This window comes from Orcinus orca, chromosome 16, assembly GCF_937001465.1.
Source record: "Orcinus orca chromosome 16, mOrcOrc1.1, whole genome shotgun sequence".
Classification (NCBI taxonomy): domain Eukaryota; kingdom Metazoa; phylum Chordata; class Mammalia; order Artiodactyla; family Delphinidae; genus Orcinus; species Orcinus orca.
Window position 1 is genome coordinate 24735398 of NC_064574.1, and position 25942 is coordinate 24761339.

Consider the following 25942-nt stretch of genomic DNA (forward strand, 5'->3'; position numbering starts at 1 on the left):
TCCTTTGTTGTAAATTAATTGACCATAAGTGTGGGGGTTTATTTCTGGGCTCTCTATTCTGTTCCACTGATCTGTATGTCTGCATGTATGTGCCAGTACTGTGCAGTTTTGGTTACTGTGGTTTTGTACTATAGTCCCAAATCAGGGATCGTGTTATCTCCAGCTTTGTTCTTTTTTCCTCAGGATTGCTGTGGGAATACAAGGTCTTTTGTGGTTCCATATAAATTTTAGGAATTTGTTCTAGTTCTGTGAAAAATGCCATGGGTATTTTGATAGGGATTGCATTAAATCTGTAGATTGCTTTGGATGTATGGACATTTTAACAATATCATTCTAATCTAAGAACACAGGATATCTTTCCATTTCTATGTATCAACCTTAATTTCCTTCATAAGTGTTTTATAGTTTTCCGAGTATGTGTCTTTTATCTCCTTGGTTAAGTTTATTTCTAGGTATTCTTTTTGGTATGATTTTAAGTGCGATTGTTTTCTCTTTCTGATAGTTCATTATTAGTGTATATAAAAGCAACAGATTTCTGTATGTTAATCTTGTGTTCTGCAACTTTATTGAATTCATTTATTCTAATAGTTTTTTGGTGGAAATTTTAGGGTTTTCTATATATCGTGTCATGTCATCTGCAAATAGTGACAGTTTTACTTCTTTCCTTCCACTCTGGATGCCTTTTATTTCTTGTCTGATTGCTGTGGGTATGGCTTCCAATACTACATTAAATAGAAGTAGCAAGAGTGGCATCCTTGTCTTTTTCCTGATTTCAGAAGACAATCTCTCAGCTTTCCACTGTTGAGTATGATGTTAGCTGTGGGTTTGTCATAAATGACCTTTATTATGTTGAGATATGTTCTCTGTATTACCAACTTTGACAAGAGTTTTTATCATGAATGTATGTTGAATTTTGTGAAATGCTTTTTCTGTATCTATTGAGACGATCATGTGACTTTTTATCCTTTTCTTTTGTTAATGTGGTGTATCACTGATTGATTTGCAGATATTGAACCATCCTTGCATCTCAGGAATAAATCTCACTTTATCATGATGTATGATCACTTTTATATATTGCTGAATTTGGTTTGCTAGTATTTTGTTGAGGATTTTTGCATCTATATTCATCAGAAATATTGGCCTGTAATTTTGTTTTGTAGTGTCTTTGGTTTTGATATCAGGGTAATGGTGGCCTGGTAGAAGGAATTTGGGAGTGTTCCATCCTCTCCAATTTTTTGGAATAGTTTGAGTATAGGTATTATTTCTTCTTTATATGTTTGGTAGAATTCTCCTGTGAAGCTGTCTGGTCCTGGACTTCTGTTTGCTGGAAGTTTTTTAAATTTCAAATTTAGTTACACTATTAGTGATCAAGCTGTTCAGATTGTCTGTTTCTTCCTGATTCAGTATTGGAAGGTTGTATGTTTCTAGAAATTTGTCCATTTCTTCTAGGTTGTCCAACTTGTTGGCACATAACTGATCATAATATTCGCTTGTGATTTTTTTGTATCTCTGATATCAGTTGTTATTTCTCCTCTTTCATTTCTTATTTTGTTTATTTGGGTCCTCTCTCTTTCTGGCTAAAGGCTTAACAGTTTTGTTTTATCTTAAAAAAAAACTAGATCTTGGTTTCATTGATCTTTTCTATTTTTTTTTTTTTTTTGGTTTCTCTTATATATTTCCTCTCTGATTTTTATTATTTCCTTCCTTCTGCGACTTTGGGCTTTGTTTGTTCTTCTTTCTAATTCCTTTAGATAGTAGGTTAGGTTCTTTATTTGAGATTTTTGTTTTGTTTCTTGATATAGGCCTGTATCACTATAAACTCCCTTCTTAGAACTGCTTTTGCTGCATCTCAGATTTTAGAATGTTGTGTTTCCATTTTCATTCTTTGGGTATTTTCTGATTTCCTCTTTGATTTCTTCAGTGACCCATTGGTTTTTGGTAGTTTATTTTAGTCTCCACCTGTTTGTGTTTTTTCCCCATTTTTCTTGTAATTGGTTTCCAGTTTCATACTGTTGTGGTCAGAAAAAATGCTTGACATAATTATCTATGCACTTAAATTTGTTGAGACTAGTTTTGTGGCCTAGCATGTGGTCTTTCCTGGAGAATGTTCCATGTGCACTTGAAAAGAATGTATGTTCTTTTTTTGGGTGGACTGTCCTGTAGATACCTATTAAGTACAACTGGTCTAATGTGTTATTTAAGACCACTGTTTCATTATTGATTTTCTGTGTCAGTGATCTGTCTGTTGATGTAAGTGGGGTGTTAAATCCCCTACTGTTATTGTGTTATTGTCAACTTCTCCTTTTATGTTTGTTAATGTTTGCTTTATGTATTTAGGTTCTTCTGTATTAAGTGAATATATGTAAATGAGTGTTATATTCTCTCTTCTGTTGATTCCTTTACTATTATATAATGCCCTTCTTTTTTTGTTATATACTTTGCTTTAAAGTCTATTTTGTCTGATATGAGTATTCTTTCTTGTTATTTCCGTTTGCATGAAATGTCTTTTTCCATCCCCTCACTTTCAGGTGTGTTTTTAGCTCTGAAATGAGTCTTTTATAAGCAACATATAGATGGGTCTTGGTTTTTTATCCAGTCAGTCACCCTATGTCTTTTGATTGGAGCATTTAGTCCATTGACATTTAAAATGATTATTGATAGGTATGTACTTATTGCCTTGTATGTACTTATTGTTACTTTTTTTTTTAAACGATCAGGGCCTTCTTTCCTTTTTTAAAAAAATTTATTTATTTTTGGCCACGTTGGGTCTTCGTTGCTGCATGTAGGCTTTTCTCAAGTTGCGGTGAGCAGAGGCTACTCTTTGTTGCAGTGCGCGGGCCTCTCACTGCAGTGGCTTCTCTTGTTTCAGAGCACAGGCTCTTGGCACGTGGGCTTCAGTAGTTGTGGTGTGTGTGCTCTAGATCTCAGGCTCAGTGGTTGTGGCGCATGGGCTTAGTTGCTCCGCAGCATGTGGGATTTTCCCAGATCAGGGATTGAACCTGTGTCCCCTGCAATGGCAGGCAGATTCTTAACCACTGCACCACCAGGGAAGTCCCTATTGTTACTTGTTTTCTGGTTGTTTTTGTAGTTCTCCTCTGTTCTCTTTTTCTTCTTTTAGTTTCTTCCTTTGTGGTTTGACGATTTTCTTTAGTGGCATGCTTATGTTCCTTTTTCTCTAGTGTTTGTGTATCTATTTTAGGTTTTGATTTGTGGTTACTATGACATTCATATATGTTGACTTTTAACTGTATTGACTTGTTTTAAACTAATAGTCATGTAAGTTCAAATGCATTCTAAAAGATCTGCATTTTTTTACTCCTCTCCCTCACATTTTGTTTTTGATGTCATAGTTTTATATCTTTATGTTTATCCCTTTATTGTTTATTATAGTTACAGTTGACTTTACAGTTTTTTGTCTTTTAATTTTCATATAGCTTATTTAAGTGGTTGATCCTCAGCCTTTACAATATATTTGCCTTTCAGGCTTTCACCATTAATTATGATGGTAGCTGTGGAATTTTGATTAACGCCCTTTATCAGATTGATTACATTGATTAGTTTTCATGTTTGACCCAACCTTGCATTCCTGACATGCATCTTGCTTTGTCTGTTGTATAATCCTTTTTACATATTGTTGGACTTGGTTTGCTGGCACAGCTGATCCTTGAACAATAGGTTTGAATTCCATGAGTCCACTTATACGTGGATTGTTTTCAATAAATACTTAACTGCAGTACTACATGATCTGCGGTTGAATCTGTGGATGTGGAACCGTTTATACAGGGCTGATTGTAAAATTCAACTGTATGGGCAGTTGTCACCCCTAACCCCCATGTTGTTCAAGGATCAGCTATTTTGCTGGGCGTTTTTGTGTTTATATTCATCAGAGATATTGTTCTATAAGTTTTCTTTTAATGTCTTTGGTTTTGGTATCAGGATAATAGTAGCCTCATAGAATGAGTTGGGACCTGTTCCCTCCTCTTCTGTTTTATGGAAGAGTCTGTGAAGTATTTGCTAATTTCTCTTTAAATGTTCAGTAGAATTTACCAGTGAAGCATCTGGACTTGGGCTTTTCTTTGTGGGTAGTTTCTTTCCTTCCTTACTTGCTCCCTCCCTCCCTTTCTTCCTTTCCTATTAAATTACTAATTTGATCTCTTTAATTGTTGTAGGTATGTCAGATTTTCTGTTTCTTCTTGAGTCAGTTTCTGTTGTTTGTGTCTTTCTGGGAATCTGTATATTTCATCTAAGTTATGTAGTTTGTTGGCATACAGTTGCTCCTAGTACTTCCTTGTAAACCTTTTTATTTCCTTAAAATTGGTAGTATTGTCCCCTCTTACATTCCTGAATATAGTTGAGTCAGTGTGAGTTGGTCACTGTAACTATTTTCAATATTGTTGGTTTTTCAAAGAACCAAATTTGATTTTGTTGATTATTCTCTGTTATTTTTCTTTTCTCTATATCACTTATTTTTGCAATGATCTTTTTAATTTCCTTGTGCTTGCTTTGGGTTTGGTTTATTCCTTTTTTCTCCTAGTTTCTTATTGTGGAAGATAAGATCATCTGAGATCCTCTCTCCTTTTTAATATAAATGTTTCTAACTATAAATTTGTCTGTAAGCACTGCTTTTGCTGAGTCCCGTGAAACCATTATCGTCTTCTCTTTCTTTCCTTTCAAGGAAGGGAAAGATGTTTTTTCATAGTTCTGGGGCTTGCCTTGATTTGAGCTTGCTTGAAGTATATAAAATTTCTGATAATCATTTAGACCTACGGAAGTGGTAATTTCCTATGGTTCACCCTAATACAAATTACTTTCACAAACATCTCATTACCTCCCATTACCCCTGTATTATCTTATTTTTACAATCTAAGAAAACAAGCTCAGGAAGAATAATGGGACTTGCTCAAGGTCATAGGACTGATATGCGTCCGGATAGGCTAAGATGTTATTGAAGATGTGCATGTCCTGTAATAAATTACAGTGAACTTTTGATCTAATTGAGGGACAAGTGTACATGAAAATAATTTGACTTCTGGCACCTGATAATGCTGTGTCCCCAAAGTAGACACTGCCATATTGATTAATGAACCTGTCATTAGACTAGGCTATTGCTCATGCCTTCACACATTTACTGAGTGTCTGATCTGTGTCTGGTATTCTTTGAGAGAAAGAAGGTGTGCACAATAAACACAGCTTGGTACCTACTCTGAAGGAGCTTGTGGTCTACAGGAGGGGGGACAAATGAGCCAGTAATTATGATACAATATGATAAATGTTAGATAAGGCCCCAGACTCTTAGAAAGGAGAGAGGGGAAGGCCTATCAAGGAAAATGTCTGGTTTTTTGGCTTGCATTTAGGAGAAAGAGCTTTCTGGGTAGAAAAGGCAGGGAGGAGAAGGAGCTTTCCAGATAGAAAAGACATCCAAAGATGTTCTGTGGCGGTAGAGTTCACCCTTGAACAATACAGGGGGTCGGGGCACTGACCCTCCACAGTTGAAAATTCTTGTATAGCTTTGAGTCGGCCCTCCATACCTGCAGTTTCCCTGCACCTGTGGATTCAACCAATCGTGGATTGTGTAGTACTGTAGTATTTACTATTGAAAAAAATCCCATATATAAGAGGACCCACGCAGTTCAAACCTGTGTTTAAGGGTCAACTGTATATGGGTGTGTGTAAATAATTACCCACCTTGCCCCGACCTTAGGTTTATTTTCTCCCCACACAGGTGGCATACCATATATACAGGTACACAGCTCTGTAGGCAGGGGAAAAGCATGTGCAGAGAGGCATAGAGAGAGAACATGTACATCTGGAGCCTAGAGCGGGCACTGGGAAAGAGATAAAGCTAGAGAGGAAAGTAGGTGATAGAATAGGAAGGGTGTGTATCATGAGCAAGGAGCTGGACTTTTATCTTGCAGGCTGTTGGGGAACTTCTGAACGTTTCTAGAAAGACCTTTGAATTATTTGTCCTGTGTGGGTTTGGGAGCCAGCTGCTCTCTTTAGCTGTATATGCTAGTAGTTCTTTCCTCACCAGTAAACTTTTCCTCTTTTTTTTTTTTTTTTCTTTTGCCTCACAGTTCACTGAAACTTTTTTGACGGAGAGGGACAAACAGTCCAAATGGAGTGGAATTCCTCAGCTGCTCCTTAAGCTGTATGCAACCAGCCACCTCCACAGTGACTTCATTGAGTGCCAGAACATCCTCAAGGTAACTTAGGGGACTTGGAGGGACTGCATTCAGGGTCTCCAGATGATACAAGATGTCTGATTTTTTTCTCTTCTTCCGCTTACTTTTTAAAATAGTCTGTTTTTATTGCATAAGCTATAGAAAATTTGGGAAGTTCAGAAAAAGTGCAAACAAGAAAATAAAAATCCCCAATAATCCCCCACCATCCAGAGATAATCACCATTAAGTTTCCTGTGTATATACTTTTGGGTTTTATTCACATTTGTTTTGTATCAGTGCTTGCTTAATTTAAGGAGGCCTGTGCCCTGGGATTAGGTTACCTTCCTTTTCAACAGGATTTAAAAGATCCCATTTTGCTGAAGGTTCAAGAAGTAGCCTTGTGGCTGTTGATAATTATGACTAGCATATAAAGATGAAGGGACTGAGCCTGGTGGTTGGGAGAGGGATGGAAAGAATGCATAGACATCTAGGGCAGTTGTTCTCAATCTTGAGTGTGTATCAGAGTCACCTGGAAGGCTTGTTAAAACAGAGTCCTGGGCCCTACCGGCAGAGTTTCTTATTTAGTAGGTCAGACTTCAGCTTGGGGAGGTGGGTCCAACTTTGAATTTAGATTACTGGCTCTAATGTAGCTAAAACCCATGCAAGTTATATTTGATCATAATGAAACGATATAATGTTTTTCAGAGGTGAAGTTCTGTTTATTATATCGCATAAGAAGTCATTTAAAAATAGGGCCAGGGGCTTCCCTGGTGGCGCAGTGGTTGAGAGTCCGCCTGCCGATGCAGGGGACATGGGTCCGTGCCCCGGTCTGGGAAGATCCCACATGCCGCGGAGCGGCTGGGCCCGAGAGCCATGGCCGCTGAGCCTGCACGTCTGGAGCCTGTGCTCTGCAACGGGAGAGGCCACAGCAGTGAGAGGCCCGTGTACCGCAAAAAAAAAAAAAATGTATATATAATAGGGCCAAAAAGTTTAGTCTGTACCTTTGAGAAGAGACGTTTGGGACTTCCCTGGTGGTCCAGTGGTAAAGGATCTGCCTTTACCACTGGCGGGGACACGGGTTCAATCCCTGGTCAGGGAACTAAGATCCCACTTGCTGCAGGGCAACTAAGCCCACTTGCCACAACTACTGAGCCCGTGTGCCTCAACTAGAGAGCCTGCGTGCCGCAAACTACAGAGCCCACGTGCTCTGGAACCCGCGTGCCACCACTACGGAGCGCAGGTGCCCTGGAGCCTACGTGCCACAACTAGAGAAGAGAAAACCTGCACGCCACAACTAGAGAGAAACCTGCACACTGCAACGAAAGATCCCGCGTGCCTCAACGAAGACCCTGCATGCTGCAACTAAGACCTAACACAGCCAGAAATAAATTAATTAATTAATTAATAATAAATCTTTAAAAAAATAGAAGAGATGTTTTGTCTATACAACTTTTTTGTAAGTTGAAAATCATTCCCAAATAAAAATTTAATTAAAAAGAAGGCATTTTGTGTTCTTGATCTTCTCACAGTCTGATTAGGATAGAAATAGTGTCTTACACTTGTTTGAAAACATTTTGCAAGGAATAATGCATTATTTCATTTGATTCCTGCAAAATCTCTGAGATATGAGGTAGATGAAAGAGGGAAATTAATATTTTGAGTGCTTGCTATGTGATCATCATTTCTTTATGCACTCAGCAAATACTTATTTGAAATGTACTGTGTACCAGGCATATTTAATTTTTATGATAACTCTGTGAGATGGGTGGTATTAGTATATTAGTCCAAAATATTTGATTGCAGGTAACAGTAACCCACTCAGATTAGCGAAAAAGATCTTTTATTGTCTCACATAATCGGAAAGCACAGATGTGAACTGAGGGGCCAAATAGAGTTAGGCTGTCCATTTCTTATCTTGACATCTGTGTGTGGCCTCATGTTCCTCCACAGAAGTAGGGCTATTGCCTGAGGAAGAGAAAAGGAGATACTGAGCAGGCAAATCCAGATGTCTTCTCCGTTCCCTTTTTCAGTTGAGAAAACAGACTCAGCATAACCTGCCCAAAGTCACGTGGCTATTATTGCTGTGAGCCCAGATTTGTCTTACTCCTGAAACCAGTTTCCATTGTACCATGTTGCCAGCAGAATTACATTCTAGTTTTATAAATGAGAGGAATGAAACTCAGAGAAAGTAGTTCAGTCACTTACTAATTATGTGATCTTGTACAACTTTGTGATTTTGTTTTTCACCTGTAAAACTACACTCACTTCACTGAATTGTTTTAAAGATTAAATGGGCTAAAGTATAGAAACCCAGTGCTTGGCATATAATAGGTTATCCATAAGAGAGGGTTCTGCTTTTTCTTTTTTGCTTTTTCTTTTCTTTTTTTCTTTTTTTGCTTTTTCTTGATGTGTGGTACCTGGACCAACATCAGCATCACTTGGAGACTTACTATAAATGCACATTCTCAGGCCCCACCCCAGACCTATTAAATCAGAAACTGCAGGTGGGACCCAGCAGTCTGGGTTTTTAACAAGCCCTTCAGATGATTCTGATGCTCATCATCACTGTGTGAGAACTGCTGCTCTAGCCCACTGTGTTCCATCTTCCCTCGAGGTTCCTGAGAAGGGAGCATAATGAGTAGGGCCCTATTATATTCTTCCTATCCTATCTCCTGTTTCACCCCAAATAGTTCTGCTTTCTTTTGTAAGCACAGACTCAGGAGCCAGACTTCCTAGGTTTAAGTCCTGACTCTGTCACATACCCTGTATGACATTGACAACTTCTTTGTGTCTCAGTCTCCTTATCTGTAAAACTGGGCTGATAAATTACTATTATATCATTGTGTTGTGAGGATTAAAATAGGTAATGGATGAAGTACTTAGAACCATGCCTGGTACATAATAAGCATTTAATAAGTTAGCTATTACTACTATTACAACAACTTTTATTGTATCAGCTTTTCTGTAAGATTTTTTTTTGTGGTTCATTGTCTTTGACCTCATGGGAGTTCAAGTTGTGACTAAAATGCAAACTGGTGTTTTGGTGTCTGGTTTGTGTTGGATGCTAAACTGAATGTCTTTCTGTATCCTTTTTCACTAGGAAATTTCTCCTCTTCTCTCCATGGAGGCTATGGCATTTGTTACTGAAGAGAGGAAACTTACCCAAGAAACCACTTATCCAAATACTTATATTTTTGATTTGTTTGGAGGTGTTGATGTAAGTTGTTGTTTATTATTACTACTGCTACTTAATGGCTTGGGAATTTAACTCTTGAAATGGGAGGTAGGAAACATTTTACAATTTATAGCAAACATTTCAGAATTTTCATCTTTTTTTATGATTTTTAAAAAATTTTTACTGAGTTATAGCTTACATACCATACAGTTCACTTGCTTTACTTGTACAATTCAATGATTTTTGGTGTATTTACAGAGTTACAGAGTAACTATCACTACAGGCCTAGTTTTTTTTTTTTGGCCACGTGGCATGTGGGATCTTCCCCAGCCAGGGATTGAACCCACACCCCCTGCATTGGAAGGTGGAGTCTTAACCGCTGGACCCCCAGGGAAGTCCCCAGAATTTTCATCTTTAGAAGCTCAGTGGTATTCACATATATTGAAGCACCAAAGCTTTTACACTAGAATAATTGATTTATGTAAATTGATCTGGTGGCGCAGTGGTTAGGAATTCGCCTCCCAGTGCAGGGGACGCGGGCTTGTTCCCTGGTCAGGGAACTAGATTCCACATGCATGCCGCAACTAAGACCCGGCACAACCAAAAATAAATAAATTAATTAAATTAATAAAATTAAAAAAATATATATATATATATATATATCCCCTTTTTTTTAAGGTACAAAGTAACAGGTATGTCTCTCTGGGACTTCCCTGGTGGTCCAGCGGTTAAGAGTCCACATTCCCAGTGCAGGGTGCCCAGGTTCAATCCCTGGTCGGGGAACTAGATCCCGCATGCTGCAATGAAGATCCCGCATGTGGCAGCTAAGACCCAGTGCAGCCAAATAAATAAATTTATAAAAAAAAAAAAGAAAAAAAATGGAGATCTGCATAAATTAAATGACTTCAGGGACTAGGATGAACTGGAGAGTGCATGCCTGCTTTTATGGGGAAATGGCTTCCATTCCTATTGACCTTTGCCCTCAGGGATGTAGGAAATCTAGATTCTTATGTAGAATCTCCCAGCTTTTCAGTAGATGTAGACCACATGAGTTATGTCTGTGGCCCAGGTATGATCCATCACTTGGCATTCAGGGACTTTTAATTTATTCATTGACATAGTCCATCCTCTATTTCAAGAGAATTTATTTTAAATATAATAACCTATGCAGATGAATATCTTATACTTTTCTTGGATGACTGTGAAAAGTGGGGCATCTCTTTTCAAAAGCATTTGTGTAGTATGCTTCAAAACCTTAAAGATCATTACTCATTTTGCCCTGTTGTTTCCATTTATGTGAATCTCTCATGAAGACGTAAGTCAAAATGAGATAAGGCTTTGTATACAAAGATGCTTAGTGTGGCTTTATATATAATAGTTAAAAGTATTCATCAGGAGGAAGGTAGTTCTTGTTTTCTGTAAGGTCAATGGTGATCTCGTTGATATTCTCTGTTATTTTCTATTCTCTGCTAAATTAGTTTCCATTCTAATCCTTATTACTTTTCTTCTGCTTGCTTTGGCTTTGTGTTGCCCCTCTTTTTCCAGTGAATTGAAGTGAAAGATTAGGTTATTGGTTTGAGATAATTCCCTTTTTTTCTTTTAAGCAAAATTTATTTTTTGCATTTTTATTGAAGTATAGTTGTTGTACAATATAGTGATTCACAATTTTTAAAGGTTATGCTTTGTTTATAGTTATTGTAAAATATTGGCTGTATCCCCCATGTTGTACAATACATCCTTGTAGGCTATCTTAGACTTACTAGTTTGTACCTCCCACTCTCCCACCTTTATATTGCCCCCCACCGACTGGTAGCCACTAGTTTGTTCTCTGTATCTGTGAGTCTGCTTCTTTTTTATTATAGTCACTATTGTGTTTTACTTTTTTAGATTCCACATACAAGTGATATACAGTGTTTGTCTTTCTCTGTCTGACTTATTTCATTTAGCATAATGTCCTCCAAGTCCATCCATGTTGCTGCAGATGGCAAAATTTCATTCTTTTTTATGGCTGAGTAGTATTCCTGTGTGTGTGTGTGTGTGTGTGTGTGTGTGTGTGTGTGTATTCCATGTGTGCTTGAGTAGAATGTGTATTCTGCTGTTGCTGGGCAGAATGCTTTATAGCTGTCAGAGCTTGTTGGTTTATAGTGTTCAAGTCTTCTATATTTTTGGTATTACCTCATTGTCTATCCATTATTGAAAGTAGGGTATTATCCAGCTATTATTTTTGAATTGTCTCCTTCAGTTCTGTCAGCTTTTGCTTCATGTATTTTGAAGTTCTGTTGTTAGATGCATATATGTTTATAATTGTTATATCGTCCCGATGGATTGACCCTTTTATCATTATAAACTGTCCTTTGTTTCAACAGAATGGGTTTTTAAATGCATATTTATTGTAAACAGTTTAAACAGAATTATGTGTTGTATTACAAGTATGTAAAATGAAAAATGAATGCATATACTCCCCAGCCCCCTGTAGAAATCAGTATTAACAGTTTATGGTATACCTTTTGTGATTCTTTTTATAAACTTATGTTTATAAAAAGAACACAAATATTCTAAAAGCAAAAGAGGAATCATAGTGAAAATGTTCTGCAGCTTTTAAAAAATTAAAGCCACGTTGGACCCCAGAGATTAACTAATCTAACATTCTTATTTTTAAAAATGAGAGCCAAGGCCATGGAGGGACACTGACTTGCCCGAGTTTACATGGGGAATAGGTGGCTGAGCTGCAACTAGAACCCAGGTTTCCTGACTCTTGGTACAGTGCTCATTTCCCTGAACTTCACTGCCTTCTGCCTGTGTTGGGACCAAGAGGGTCTTGCAATACCCTGACAGATATTTGGGCCATGAGTTGTCATGGCAAAGACTGTTTTGTAAGTTGTGCTTTGAATTTTGAAGCTTTTATCCAATTTTTTTTTATAGCTCCTTGTAGAAATTCTTATGAGGCCTACAATCTCTATTCGGGGACAGAAACTGAAAAGTAAGTATACTTATCAGCCACTGGTACTCATTTCCTAACCTGCTGTTATGATGGTAATTCCCAGGAGTTTCTCTTCTTTCCCTTCCTAACTCTTAACAATGAGGACATGCCTTATGTTCGGCTGTAGGACACTCTCCGCCCCTAACTAAGCAGCTCTCTTTATTTTATACTTGGTAGAAATATAAGTCTAGTGCTTTAAAAGAAAAAGTGTGAAAACTACTGGGCTAAAAGAATTGCATCTTTGTAGTTTCTAATAGTCCTTGGTTTCAGCTTTTATGTTTTCTTTGCAAATTCTTATTTCTCATATAGTTAATTGAGAGAGTAAGGAAAAGCCTGGTAAGATCATTTGTTTTATTTTTTAATTATTGTCTTGTTTTTGTTGTTATAAAAGTGATATAAGCTCTTTGTGAAAAGTTCAGTCATTACCAGAATGTGTAATTTATTTGTGTTTAGGGTAGCACATTATTTCTTGGACTGAACTTACACATGTTGCAAATATTATTCTTAGGTAGTCAGTTGATAATTTAAAAAAATGAGTAAGTACACTTACTTCGGCATTAAAAGCCAGAGATCAGTTAACATCTGATGAATGCTCTACTACAAATATCACTTTTTTTTTAATTAAAAACTTTTCCTCCCAACATCAACATGACATATTATGTAAGGCCTTGTTTGTATGTGTAGTAGTGGTTAAGAGGATTCATATTCATCTTTTATGTCACAGCTTTGTATCCTATCTAAATTGGTCTTCATGTCCTCTACCCTCATAGCAGGTAGCATCTTGTAATTACTTGTTGGTGTACTTATTTATTCTCTCTTCCCCCACTAGATTTATAAGTTCCATGAGGCTTTGTCTTTTTTTTTTTTTTTCCGCTAACCACCGTATATTCTGTATCTGCTCTAGAGCGGATGCTGAATAAATATTTGATGAATGAGTGAATTCCAGTTCCCTTTGAAAATGAAAGGTCTAGAAGTACTGAGATATACTGATTTGGTGTTCCAACCTGCTCTGAAGTCATGAAATAAATAAACCAGAAGTCCCCATAGGTTGAAAAGTGGTGATGAGGGATACTGGACATCTGCATTATCTCAAGATTATGTCAGATAACCCTTCTGGTCAAGCTAGCTTGGCAGGGCTGCCCACTGGGATCTTGGAAGGAAGCCTAACATTTTAGAGTTTGTGGCAGCATAGGAATTAATGCAAACAGTTTTTAAAAATAAAAGTAATGCCAAACAAAACACTTTATCCATGGTTCATACTCAATTTTATCATCTCCCAGTTTTGAGGACTTGAAAATTTAGTTTCCTTTTTGTCATACTCTCCTGTTCCTGCTCACAGAGAAGTAACTAGTTCTTTATTGGTACCCAACGTAAATAACAACAGAACAAAACACGTTGAGTCTGTAGTAAAAATGACATCCTTGTTTGCTGCTAGTAGAATTTTCAGTGGAAATTTATAATATCAATCCAATTACTTTGGATTCTCGTAATTCTGCTTTTGGAAATGTATCTTAGGGAACCAGTTCAACACAAGCATAAAAGGACTATATGTTATGTTGTTTATTTCTAGTCTATTTAAATAGCAAAATTTTTAAAACCCTGGATATAATTCTAATCAAGCTATAAAGGAACATGGCTTACTAAGTGATAATACCACAACAGGTTGAAATTATAAAGACTATGGAACATAATAAGCATAATACTATATCAAACCAAAAAGCAGTGTACAAATTGGTTTGTAGGCTCTGATGCAGGCACCATGAAACTCTTTGGTGAATAAGGACTGGAAGGAGGTATGCTAAAAGGAAAATAATCATCTTGGAGGGGATTATGAGGAACAATTCTATGTTCAAAAATTTAATTCTGTTACCCTATCTTTCCAATGAGAAAAATAACCAGTTATTCCCCTTTCACTTTCAGTAAGTGATGAAATGTCCAAGGACTGTTTGAGCATCTTGTATAATACCTGTGTCTGTGTAAGTATCCCTGCCATCAGGGCCTCATTTTTCTCCCTGCCACATCTGCAGTGCTCGAGGAGGGAAGATTTGAATGGGGTGGTAGACATGACAGCTATCTTCAGACATTGGAGAATTGGACTGATATGTGCCTGAGAACCATAACCAACAGGTAGAAATTATGGATGGCAAAATTTCATATTAATTGAGCCATGGCTGCTTCAGCAGGTACTGAACTCCTCTAGCCCTGGAGGTGTCCAAGCACAGACTGAACAAAAAACTTGTTAAATGGATGCAAGCATTGAAAGAGTGCCTGTGACCTTTTAGGATTCCTTTAAACTCTATTGTACCTACTCCTTCATTTTTATTGTTAGAAAACAAAACAAGAACCAGAAGACCCACCATGTGTTGATTAGGACATCCAACTAGGTTGATCACTGAGTGGGAAAGAATGGTGAATAAAAGAAGCAATTTGGTGGAAAGAGCATAGCACTTAGTGCTAGAACTTGGTTTGGGGTTCTAGCTCTTGGCTTCATGCTTATTAATTCTCCTCCCTGTGCTTTAGTTTCTTATCTTAGTAGAGTGTAGTTGGTAATCATACATCATAGGGTTGTTGTGGGATTTAAATGAGATGATAGATGTGAAAGCACTTTGTAAAGCAATATACAAATGTTAATTTTTGTAAGACCCAGTACCTGTCTTTTGGGAACATATGTGGTAAACTGTAAAGAGTGAATCAAATACGGCAGAATGAAACAAATGCTGTTGTAGAAGTGAAACCTCTATGCAATGAAAACACAAAGGAACATTTAATTCCATTTCATTTCTTGCCTCATTCAAAAAAAGATTTCGGGCATCGTTAGGAGTATGTAAGATCTACCAATATTATAAATTTAGAAGTAGGTATCCAGGAATTGGGCTAAACATAAAATCATCTGTATCGCGGATGGGGTACAAATTTGGGTTTAAGCTGATATCGTATATTAACGCATATATGTGGAACCTAGAAAAATGGTACAGATGAACTGGTTTGCAGGGCAGAAATAGAGACACAGATGTAGAGAACAAACGTATGGACACCACGGGGGGAAAGTGGCGGGCGGGGTGGTGGTGGTGGGATGAACTGGGAGATTGGAATTGACATGTATACACTAATATGTGTAAAATGGATAACTAATAAGAACCTGCTGTATAAAAAAATAAAATAAAATTCAAAAATTCAAAAAATAAATAAAACAGAAGCAATATTGTAACAAATTCAATAAACACTTTAAAAATGGTCCACATCAAAAAAAAAAAGAATAATGCTACTATGAACATTTGTTCATATGTGTAAACTTGACTGAGCTAAGGGACACCCAGATATCTGGTTAAACATTTTTTTTCTGGGTGTGTCTGTGAGGGTGTCTCTGGAAGAGATTAGCATTTGAATCAGTAGATGCCCTCACCAATGTGGGTGACCACCATCCAATCCATTGAGGCCCTGAATAGAGCAAAAAGGTGGGGAGGTTGGGCGAATTCACTCTCTGCCCGAGCTGAGACATCCGTCTTCCCCTGCCCTCGGACTTGGAGTTCCTGGTTCTTGGGCCTTTGGCTCCAACAGGGACTTACACTGTTGGTTCTGATTCTCAGGCCTTCTGTCTCTGACTGAATTTCATCACCAGTTTTCCTGGTTCTCCAACTTGCAGATGGCATATCAAGGGACTTCTCAGCCTCCATTAAAAAAAAAAAAAAAAAAATTTGGGTTTAAGCTTCTTAGCAACCAACACAAATAGGGAAATATGTTTCAACACTTAACACAAAGTTCAGCATCCATAACATTGCTATGCAACAGAAATATAACACTTAGGTTATTTTATTTTACCTTTAGGAATAGCATATTTATTAGTTCAGGATTGATATCTTTTTTTTTTTTCTTTTTTTTTTTGGCTGCGTTGGGTCTTCGTTGCTGTGCGCGGGCTTTCTCTAGTTGCATTGAGCAGGGGCTACTTACTCTTGGTTGTGGTGCGTGGGCTTCTCACTGCGGTGCCTTCTCTTGTTGCAGAGCACAGGCTCTAGGTGCATGGGCTTCAGTAGTTGCGGCACGTGAGCTCAGTAGTTGTGGCTCACGGGCTCCAGAATGCAGGCTCAGCAGTTCTGGCGCGTGGGCTTAGTTGCTCCGCAGCATGTGGGATCTTCCTGGACCAGGGCTCGAACCCGTGTCCCCAGCATTGGCAGGCGGACTCTCAACCACTGCGCCACCAGGGAAGCTCCAGGATTGATATCTTAAGATAAAAATCAGCATCCACAAAAACCTTGACAATATAAATGATAGGCTGTTTGAATAAAAAGAATTGAAAAGGGATAATGTAAAGCTTTGGACATAACTCTAAATAAACAAATAAGAAATTAATGCTGAGGGCTTCCCTGGTGGCGCAGTGGTTGAGAGTCCGCCTGCCGATGCAGGAGACACGGGTTCATGCCCCGGTCTGGGAAGATCCCACATGCCGCGGAGCGGCTGCGCCCGTGAGCCATGGCCGCTGAGCCTGCGCGTCCGGAGCCTGTGCTCCGCAATGGGAGAGGCCACGGCAGTGAGAGGCCCGCGTACCGCAAAAAAAAAATTAATTAAATTAAATTAATGCTGAGGTCCTGAGCAAGGGAGATATGTCTTAGGGACATACAAATGAAAAATAGTTTAGGGGCCTAAACTGTCAGTAAGTTCAAAAGGATTCAGCAAAAACTATTGTCACCAAAAAGGCTAATGTAATCTTAGTGTAATAAACTTGCACTTTTAGTCACTTGATAGGTTATATATGGTATTTTGTGTTTGCTTCTGTGTATCACATTTTAAAAAGTATAAGTCTCTCAAGAATATTAGAGTATAATATAAAAAGACTCCGAAAACAAGTGAAATAACCCATCACCCCACCATACTTAGGTTATTTTCAATTTCCTTGTAGCCACGTTTTTTAGAAAGTAAGAAAAGAAGTAGGAAGAAATAGGTGAAGTTAATTTTAATGATTTTTTTTTTTTTTTTTTTTTTTTTTTTTTGCTGTACGCGGGCCTCTCACTGTTGTGGCCTCTCCCGTTGCGGAGCACAGGCTCCAGACGCGCAGGCTCAGCCACTTTGCGGCATGTGGGATCTTCCCGGACCGGGGCACGAACCCGTGTCCCCTGCATCGGCAGGCAGACTCTCAACCACTGTGCCACCAGGGAAGCCCTAATGATGTATTTTATTTAGCACAGTATATCAAGAATGTTATTCCAACATGTCATCAATATAAGTAATTATTAATGGGATATAATTCCTTTTTTTTGTATTAAGGTTTCAAAATCCAGTGTGTTTTTTACTTTCAGAGCACATCTCAGTTCAGACTAGCCACGTTTCAAGTGCTCAGTAGCCACATGTAGCTAGTGGCACAGGTAAGCACAGACAGACCCGTGAGATAAAAATAAACTAATTGTTCAGGTAGTGCACAATTATTCTTGTAACTAAAGGCCAGTAAGAAATTGTTCTTATAAAAAAAGATGATATATGTGTGATGTAATGACTCCATCATTGTCAGCTTCCATGTAGTTAATAGTCTTATGAGGCAGTCTTAATGAGGCTGTTCGTTAATAATGACACCTAATGTTAATAATATTCCAGGAAAACACAGTTCAGTTAAAAAAAGGAAGGAAGGGAAAGGAAAGAAAGGGAAGGAAGGAAGGAAGGAAAGGGAAAGAAAGAAAGAAAGAAAAGGAGAGAAAAGGAAAGAAAAAGAAAAGGAAAGCAAAGAAGAAACAAAAATGTAAAGAACATAGGATGATATGGTCCAACTTTGTGCTGATCTGGCTTAAACCCAGGTTAGATGGAAACCTAGGGCTTTTAGAGTTGCAAACACCAGTGTCTCCAAGGATCAGGCAGAAAACAAGAAACGTTTGAAGTTGCCTGTTTTGGAGTGGGGACTTGTGCAAATTGTGACTAACTGGAGTAAGCATATCCTATCTGAAGACTTAAAGTCAAAATTTAAAAGGTACTGCTGGCCAAATAAAACTTAGCCTACTGGGTGCTGGCTTATAGCTCTTGATTTAGGTACTAGGTTAAAAACCTATGATGGATATTATTTAAAAACTCCTCCCCATAAAAATACATTTGTACACAGTGTTTTATATATAGTTTTAGGGAATTAAGGGCTCAGCTAACAGTTCCTGATGTAGTGTGGAATTGCTTTTCCAGTGTCTGGAATGGATATTTTGCCCTTCATATTTTATTTTGGGGTTATAACCTATTCTGCTTTTTCTCTTCTTCTCCCTTGCGATAGACGGAAGGGGTTACAAAGCGTTTGGCAGAAAAGAATGACTTTGTGATCTTCCTGTTTACACTGATGACGAGTAAGAAGACATTCTTACAGACAGCAACCCTCATTGAAGATATTTTGGGTGTTAAAAAGGTGAGCTGTATCCTCTAGCAGGTGAATGACCAGGTGGAGGAGAGTGCCTCAGACAGTTGGATTCTCAAACCTGAATAATGTACAGAACTCTTCTAAAGAAAAACTCTGCCATACTCCTAGTGTTAAAATTTTTTTTTTATTACTTAAGTATATTTTTTTGTTACTTAAGTATATTCACTAGGTTATACTACTTATACTAATAGATCTTAAATGATTATAAAACCTAAACAAATAGATTGAAATCAAACTAATTATAAAGCTCAAAAGCTCAGATTGACTTTGTGAATTTAATGTGTTAGCTAATGTTACTTTGCTGAAATCAAATTGTCCCTCAATTATTATGGTGCAAGATCTTTTTAGCGTAGCTCTAATGCTGTATGCTGTATAATAACTCCGTTCTCCTACCACTTTTCTATATTTGAACTGTTGTGAAGCTTTCTTGTGAGGATGTTTGACTTTCACTTATTACGTTCACCTCTATTTTTTCTCATTAGTTTTCAACAAAGTTTAATTGACACCAACATAGGAAATAACAAATATGAGCACTGAAATCCTGCCAGTTGGTCATAAGATGGACATTCAAATGATCCAGGATATGCTTTAAAAAAAAAAACAAAAGGACTATGATCGAAGTGAAAGCACTAAATTAAATATTTGTCATCGAGAATTCACAGACCGCGCGCCCCCCCCAACAGATCTATAGGCATGTTAGAGAATCACTATATTAGATTTTTGGTGTAATGCTTGTTAGGACCTGGCTTACTTCCCCAAGTCCTTGTCCCATGCCTGCACGTCAGTTGCAGGTTTGCAGATTCCTTCCTTTTACTACCGAGGAGGTAGGAGCAGCCTCGTAGATTTTCTGTTGCAGTGAAAAGAGTACCCATGTGCATTGTGGTGACCCCAGCTTTCATTTCTGTGTTTCTGCTGGCACTTTCCCCAGGCTCTGCTTGTTATTGCCCAGGCAGAAGATGCACAAGTGACCCATTGTCTGTAGGAAAACATTGGAGATGTGTGCAGGTCCCAGACAGACCCTTTGTGCCCTTTGATGAAAAGGCTTTGTTATTTTTCCAATAATTGTATGCACCAGTGTGTGAGAAGGGGCTTCCAGGGCGGAAACTCCAGACTCCCTGGCAGTCTTAGCATAAGACTCTAGGATTCCTCCTTCATAACTTTTCCTGCTTGTCCCTCATGCCCTCTTCCTACCTCTCATACCTTTCTGTGTTGCCAAAAATAGTGATGAGTTCTGCTAGACATTACGGGTACCTTAGTGCAGTTTGAAAGGGGGATAGACACCATAAGAAAGTGGGAACACAAGCCACAAACTGGGAAAAGATATTTGCAACCCATGCAACTAACAAAAGATTGGTATTCAGAATTTATCATGGGGAATTCTCTGGTGGTCCAGTGGTTGAGACTCCGGGCTTCCACTGCAGGGAGCATGGGTTCGATGCTTGGTCAGGGAACTAAGATCCCGCATGTAGTGTGGCACGGCCAACAAACAAACAAAAGCAACAACCAAAATAACCCCCAAAACAACAACAGCATTTATCATGAATTCTTGTGAATCAGCAAGGAAAAGACAAATGGCCCAGTAGAAAAATGGGCAATGATAGGAGCAAGCATTTTACAGAGGAGAAACAAATGATCCATAAAAAGAAGATGCTTAACTTCACTGATAATCAGGAAAATGCAGATAAGACCACAGTGAGAGAGCTCGAGAATGTGTATCACTGGAAACACATTACTGCTGATACCTTTTTATATCAGCAGAATATATCTATTTTGTTTTCTAGTTGAACGTGGGCATACCCTGTGACCCAGCACCTAAGGAAGCACTGACCTGAGGGCCGAAGCATCAGTATTGTGGCCTGGGTAACCTGTAACCTATGCCCAGGCACACTTGTGGGGAAGCTCAATTCCAGAACAGTGATTCTTAGAAATAAAAACACTAAATTGAAGCCCGGAGGGTGTGAAATGAATTCGGTGGATCTACCAGCTAAATAGAAAAGATCAAAATGTATTGTGTAAGGGTATTGTTTAAGTTTTTGTTTCATATTTATACACATACATTCACCTGTGTATATTTACTGTGTTGTGATGGAAAATTTATTTTTTATTCTTGGACATTGTCAGAATGGTTTGGAAGCCACTGCCTCAGAAAAACTTCTGCACATGTGCATCAAGAAACACATAAGAAAGGTTATGGCATTATTGGTTAAGGGCAAAAAACTGAAACCAGGTCTCTGATCCATCAACAGGAAAATGGATAAATGTCCTCTATTCACACAATGGGATATTATACAATGACTGTTGCTATAGGCGACAACATAGCTAAATCATAGAAATTATTTTTTTATTTTTTGTGGTACGCAGGGCTCTTACTGTTGTGGCCTCTCCCGTTGTGGAGCACAGGCTCCGGACGCGCAGGCTCATGGGCCATGGCTCACGGGCGCAGCCGCTCCGCGGCATGTGGGATCTTCCCGGACCGGGGCACGAACCCATATCCCCTGCATCGGCAGGCGGACTCTCAACCACTGTGCCACCAGGGAAGCCCCATAGAAATTATTGATAGAAGTCAGTTGCAGAAGATTGTATATAGTATATCTTTTTTAAAAATAGATCTTTATTGGAGTATAATTGCTTCATAATACTGTGTTAGTTTCTGCTGTACACCAAAGTGAATCAGCCATATGCATACATATGTCCCCATATCCCCTCCCTCTTACGTCTCCCTCCCATCCTCCCTATCCCACCCTCTAGGTCATCGCAAAGCACCGAGCTGATCTCCCTGTGCTATGCTGCTGCTTCCCACTAGCTAATTACTTTACATTCGGTAGTGTATATATGTCGATGCTACTCTCACTTTGCCCCAGCTTCCCCCTCCCACCCCATGTCCTCAAGTCCATTCTCTGTGCCTACATCTTTATTCCTGTCCTGCAACTAGGTTCATCAGTACCTTTTTTTTTTTTTTTAGATTCATTAGCATACGGTATTTGTTTTTCTCTTTCTAACTTACTTCATTCTGTATGACAGACTCTAGGTCCATCCACCCCACTACAAATAACTCAATTTTGTTTCCTTTTATGGATGAGTAATATTCAGTTGTATATACGTGCCACATCTTCTTTATCCATTCATCTGTCGATGGACATTTAGCTTGGTTCCATGTCTTGGCTATTGTAAATAGTGCTGCAGTGAACATTGTGGTATGTGTCTCTTTTTGAATTATGGTTTTCTCAGGGTATATGCCCAGTAGTGGGATTGCTGGGTCATATGGTAGTTCTATTTTTAGTTTTTTAAGGAACCTCCATACTGTTTTCCATAGTGGTTGTATCAATTTACATTCCCACCAATAGTGCAGGAGGGTTCCCTTTTCACCACACCCTTTCCAGCATTTATTGTTTCTAGATTTTTTGATAATGACCATTCTGTCTGGCGTGAGATGACAGCAGTAGTTTTGATTTGCATTTCTCTAATAATTAGTGATGTTGAGCATCTTTTCATGTGCCTTTTGGCCATCTCTATGTCTTCCTTTGTGAAATGTCTGTTTAGGTCTTCCACCCATTTTTTAATTCCGTCCATTTTTTAATAATTTAAAATTGCAAATATTTTCTCCCATTCTGAGGGTTGTCTTTTTGTCTTGTTTATGGTTTCCTTTGCTGTGCAAAAGCTTTTAAGTTTAATTAAGTCCCATTTGTTTATTTTTGTTTTTATTTCCATTACTCTAGGAGGTGGGTCAAAAAAGATCTTGCTGTGGTTTATGTCAAAGAGTGTTTTTCCTATGTTTTCCTCAAAGAGTTTTATAGTGTCTGGTCTTATATTTAAGTCTTTAATCCATTTGGAGTTTATTTTTGTGTATGGTGTTAGGGAGTGTTTGAATTTCTTTCTTTTACATGTAGTGGTCCAGTTTTCCCAGCACCATTTATTGAAGGGGCTGTCTTTTCTCCATTGTTTGTTCTTGTCTCCTTGGTCATAAATTAGGTGACCATAGGTGTGTGGGTTTATCTCTGGGCATTCTATCCTGTACCATTGATCTGTATGTCTGTTTTTGTGCCAGTACCATACTGTCTTGATTACTGTAGCTTTGTGGCATAGTTTGAAGTCAGGGCCCCTGATTTCTCCAACTCCGTTTTTCTTTCTCAAGAATGCTTTGGCTATTTGGGGTCTCTTGTGTTTCCATATGAATTGTAAAATTTTTTGTTCTAATTCTGTGAAGAATGCCATTGGTAGTTTGATAGGGATTGCATTGAATCTGTAGATTGCTTTGGGTAGTATAGTCATTTTCACAATATTGATTCTTCCAATCCAAGAACAATAGTATATTTCTCCATCTGTTTATGTCATCTTTGATTTCTTTCATCAGTGTTTTATAGTTTTCTGAGTACAAGTCTTTCTCCTCCTTAGGCAGGTTTATTCCTAGGTATTTTATTCTTTTTATTGCAGTGGTAAATGGGAGTGTTTCCTTAATTTCTCTTTCTGATTTTTCATTGTTGGTGTCTAGGAATGCTGGAGATTTCTGTGCATTAATTTTGGATCCTTCAGCCTTACCAGATTCATTGATTAGTTCTAGTAGTTTTCTGGTGGCATCTTTAGGATTTTCTGTGGATAGTGTCATGTCATCTGCAAACAGTGACAGCTTTACTTCTTTTCCAATTTGTATTCCTTTTCTTTCTTTTTCTTCTCTGATTGCCATGGCTAGGACTTCCAAAACTATGTTGAATAATAGTGGTGAGAGTGGACATCCTTGTCTTGTTCCTGATCTTAGTGGAAATGCTTTCAGTTTTTCACCATTGAGTATGATGCTTGCTGTGGGTTTTGTCGTATATGGCTTTTATTATGTTGAGGTAGGTTCCCTCTAGGCCCATTTTCTGGAGAGTTTTTATCATAAATGGGTGTTGAATTTTGTTGAAAACTTTTTCTGCATCTATTGAGATGATCATATGGTTTTTATTCTTCAGTTTGTTAATATGGTGTATCACATTGATTGATTTGCGTGTGTTAAAGAATCCTTGCATCCCTGGGATAAATCCCACTTGATCATGGTGTATGATTCTTTTAATGTGCTGTTGGATTCTGTTTGCTAGTATTTTGTTTAGGTCTATAATTTTCTTTTTTTGTGATATCTTTTTCTGGTTTTGGTATCAGAATGATGGTGGCTTCATAGAATGAATTTGGGAGTGTTTCTCCCTCTGCAATTTTTTGGAAGTATTTGAGAAGGATCAGTGTTAGCTCGTCTCTAAATGTTTAATAGTATTCACCTGTGAAGCCATCTGGTCCTGGACTTCTGTTTGTGGGAAGATTTTTAATTACGGTTTCAATTTCATTACTTGTCATAGGTCTGTTTATATTTTCTAATTCTTCCTGGTTCAGTCTTGGAAAATTTTACCTTTCCAAGAATTTGTCCATTTCTATGTGGTTGTCCATTTTATTGGCATATAGTTGTTTGTAGTAGTTTGTAGTAGTCTCTTATAATCCTTTGTATGTCTGCAGTGTCAGTTGTGATTTCTCCTTTTTCATTTCTAATTTTATTGATTTGCGTCCTCTCCCTTTTTTTCTTGATGAATCTGGCTAAGGGTTTATCAATTTTGTTTATCTTCTCAAAAAAACAGCTTTTTTTTTTTTTGACTGGTCTAAATACATAAATTTACTTTCCCCCTTACCTTCCTTTCTTTGGGAAAAGGAAAAAGGAAACATTACTCTGTCTACTCAGAGAGCAAGGAGAACAGCAGAACAGATGAAGGGGGACTGAACTTACTGAGTCTTCTACCCGCTTCTGTTCTCTCTCAGCCTGTGTGTTGTCCTTATAGGTGAGTGAGAGATGTTAGGATTTCAGCATGCTGCTCCTTAACTGGAATGGGGCAAGAAATGCTCCAGCTGTTTTAATCAGTGACGTTTAACACATTTCAAGTGGCCAAAGTGTGCAGCCAGCACAATACCCAGAGCAATTAGATCATTCCTTTTTAAGACCAAGAAACTTTCTGTTGGTTTGATCTACTCTTGGTTTGATCTACTCCAGAATACCAAATACATAGATTTTGGAATAAACTGAAATAAATTGTAATTTACTTTCACCCAAAATTACACATCCTCTACCTAAGGACAAAGTCACTGCTCCTCTAAAGATACTGAGGGGAAGGGGAGTAGCTCAAATGAGTCTGTAATTTAAAATCACAACCAGAGAAGAAACACTTCAAGCACAATGGGGACATTCCATTGAAGAGCCACATTCATTTGGAATGTTTGCTTTGAAAACAACTCTTCTGGGGAATAAAGAACCAGCTTTTAGTTTTATTGATCTTTGCTATTGTTTTATTCCTTTCTATTTCATTTATTTCTGCTCTGGTCTTTATGATTTCTTGCCTTCTACTCACTTCGGGTTTTCTTTGTTCTTCTTTCTCTAGTTGTTTTAAGTGTAGGGTTAGATTGTTTATTTGAGGTTTTTCTTGTTTCTTGAGGTGAGATTGAATTGCTGTAAACTTCCCTCTTAGAACTGCTTTTGCTGCGTCCCATAGGTTTTGGGTCGTCGTGTTATCATTGTCATTTGTTTCTATGTATTTTTTAAATTTCTTCTTTGATTTCTTCAGTGATCTCTTGGTTATTTAGTAGCGTACTGTTTAGCCTCCATGTGTATAGTATATCATTTTTACAAAGCTCAAAAATAGGCAAACTCAAATCATACAAAACTTTTTTTTAATGAAAAAACAATAATAAACAAAATTCAGGATAGTGGTTACCTCTGGCCGAGAGAAAGGGAGATGTGATAGGAAAGGCACACATAGCTATTCACTTTGTTATGCTTTATAACATATGTTGTATCAAGTATTAAATAAAAATTAAAATATAACATAAAGAAGTGGGCCTGGAGGGTGGGTGGGGCGGGACCTGGTTTGCAACCCATACACTAGGTTGGACAGGGCTAAAGGAACAGATGAGCTGGAAGTCCCAGTTTCCAATAATAACAATAGCTAACATTTGTGTACTGGGAAGGCAAAGGTGGAAGAAGCTACTCCCAAATAACCCCTCCACAGCCAACCAGAAATAGGAGTGAGATTCACAAGGGCTTCTAGGAATCATTCATTGGTTCAGTATACATTTACTGAGACCTACGCTACCAGGGTCTATGCACTGAGGCTCTGGAGAGGAGGTAAGATACACTCCTGACTCAAGGCAGTGTCAGTTTATTTGGGAAATTAGATGCAGGAACAGATAATTACAAGATCATGTTATATGTGCAGTGATAGAGAAATACCCAATCCAGT

The 25942-nt window shown here is 38.1% G+C and overlaps 1 protein-coding gene across 7 annotated transcripts in view; it reads left to right on the forward strand.

Annotated features, from left to right (window-relative positions):
• TRPC4AP (transient receptor potential cation channel subfamily C member 4 associated protein) overlaps positions 1 to 25942 on the forward strand; it is a 102915-nt gene that overhangs the window by 41822 nt on the left and 35151 nt on the right. For all 7 annotated transcript variants that reach the window (XM_049698894.1, XM_049698893.1, XM_049698892.1 and 4 more), the window contains exons 2-6: positions 6075 to 6203; positions 9262 to 9378; positions 12259 to 12316; positions 14237 to 14292; positions 18555 to 18683. In XM_049698894.1, coding sequence (XP_049554851.1) covers positions 9283 to 9378; positions 12259 to 12316; positions 14237 to 14292; positions 18555 to 18683 — 339 coding nt within the window. In that variant the 5' untranslated portion in view covers positions 6075 to 6203; positions 9262 to 9282. The remainder of the gene's footprint in view (positions 1 to 6074; positions 6204 to 9261; positions 9379 to 12258; positions 12317 to 14236; positions 14293 to 18554; positions 18684 to 25942) is intronic.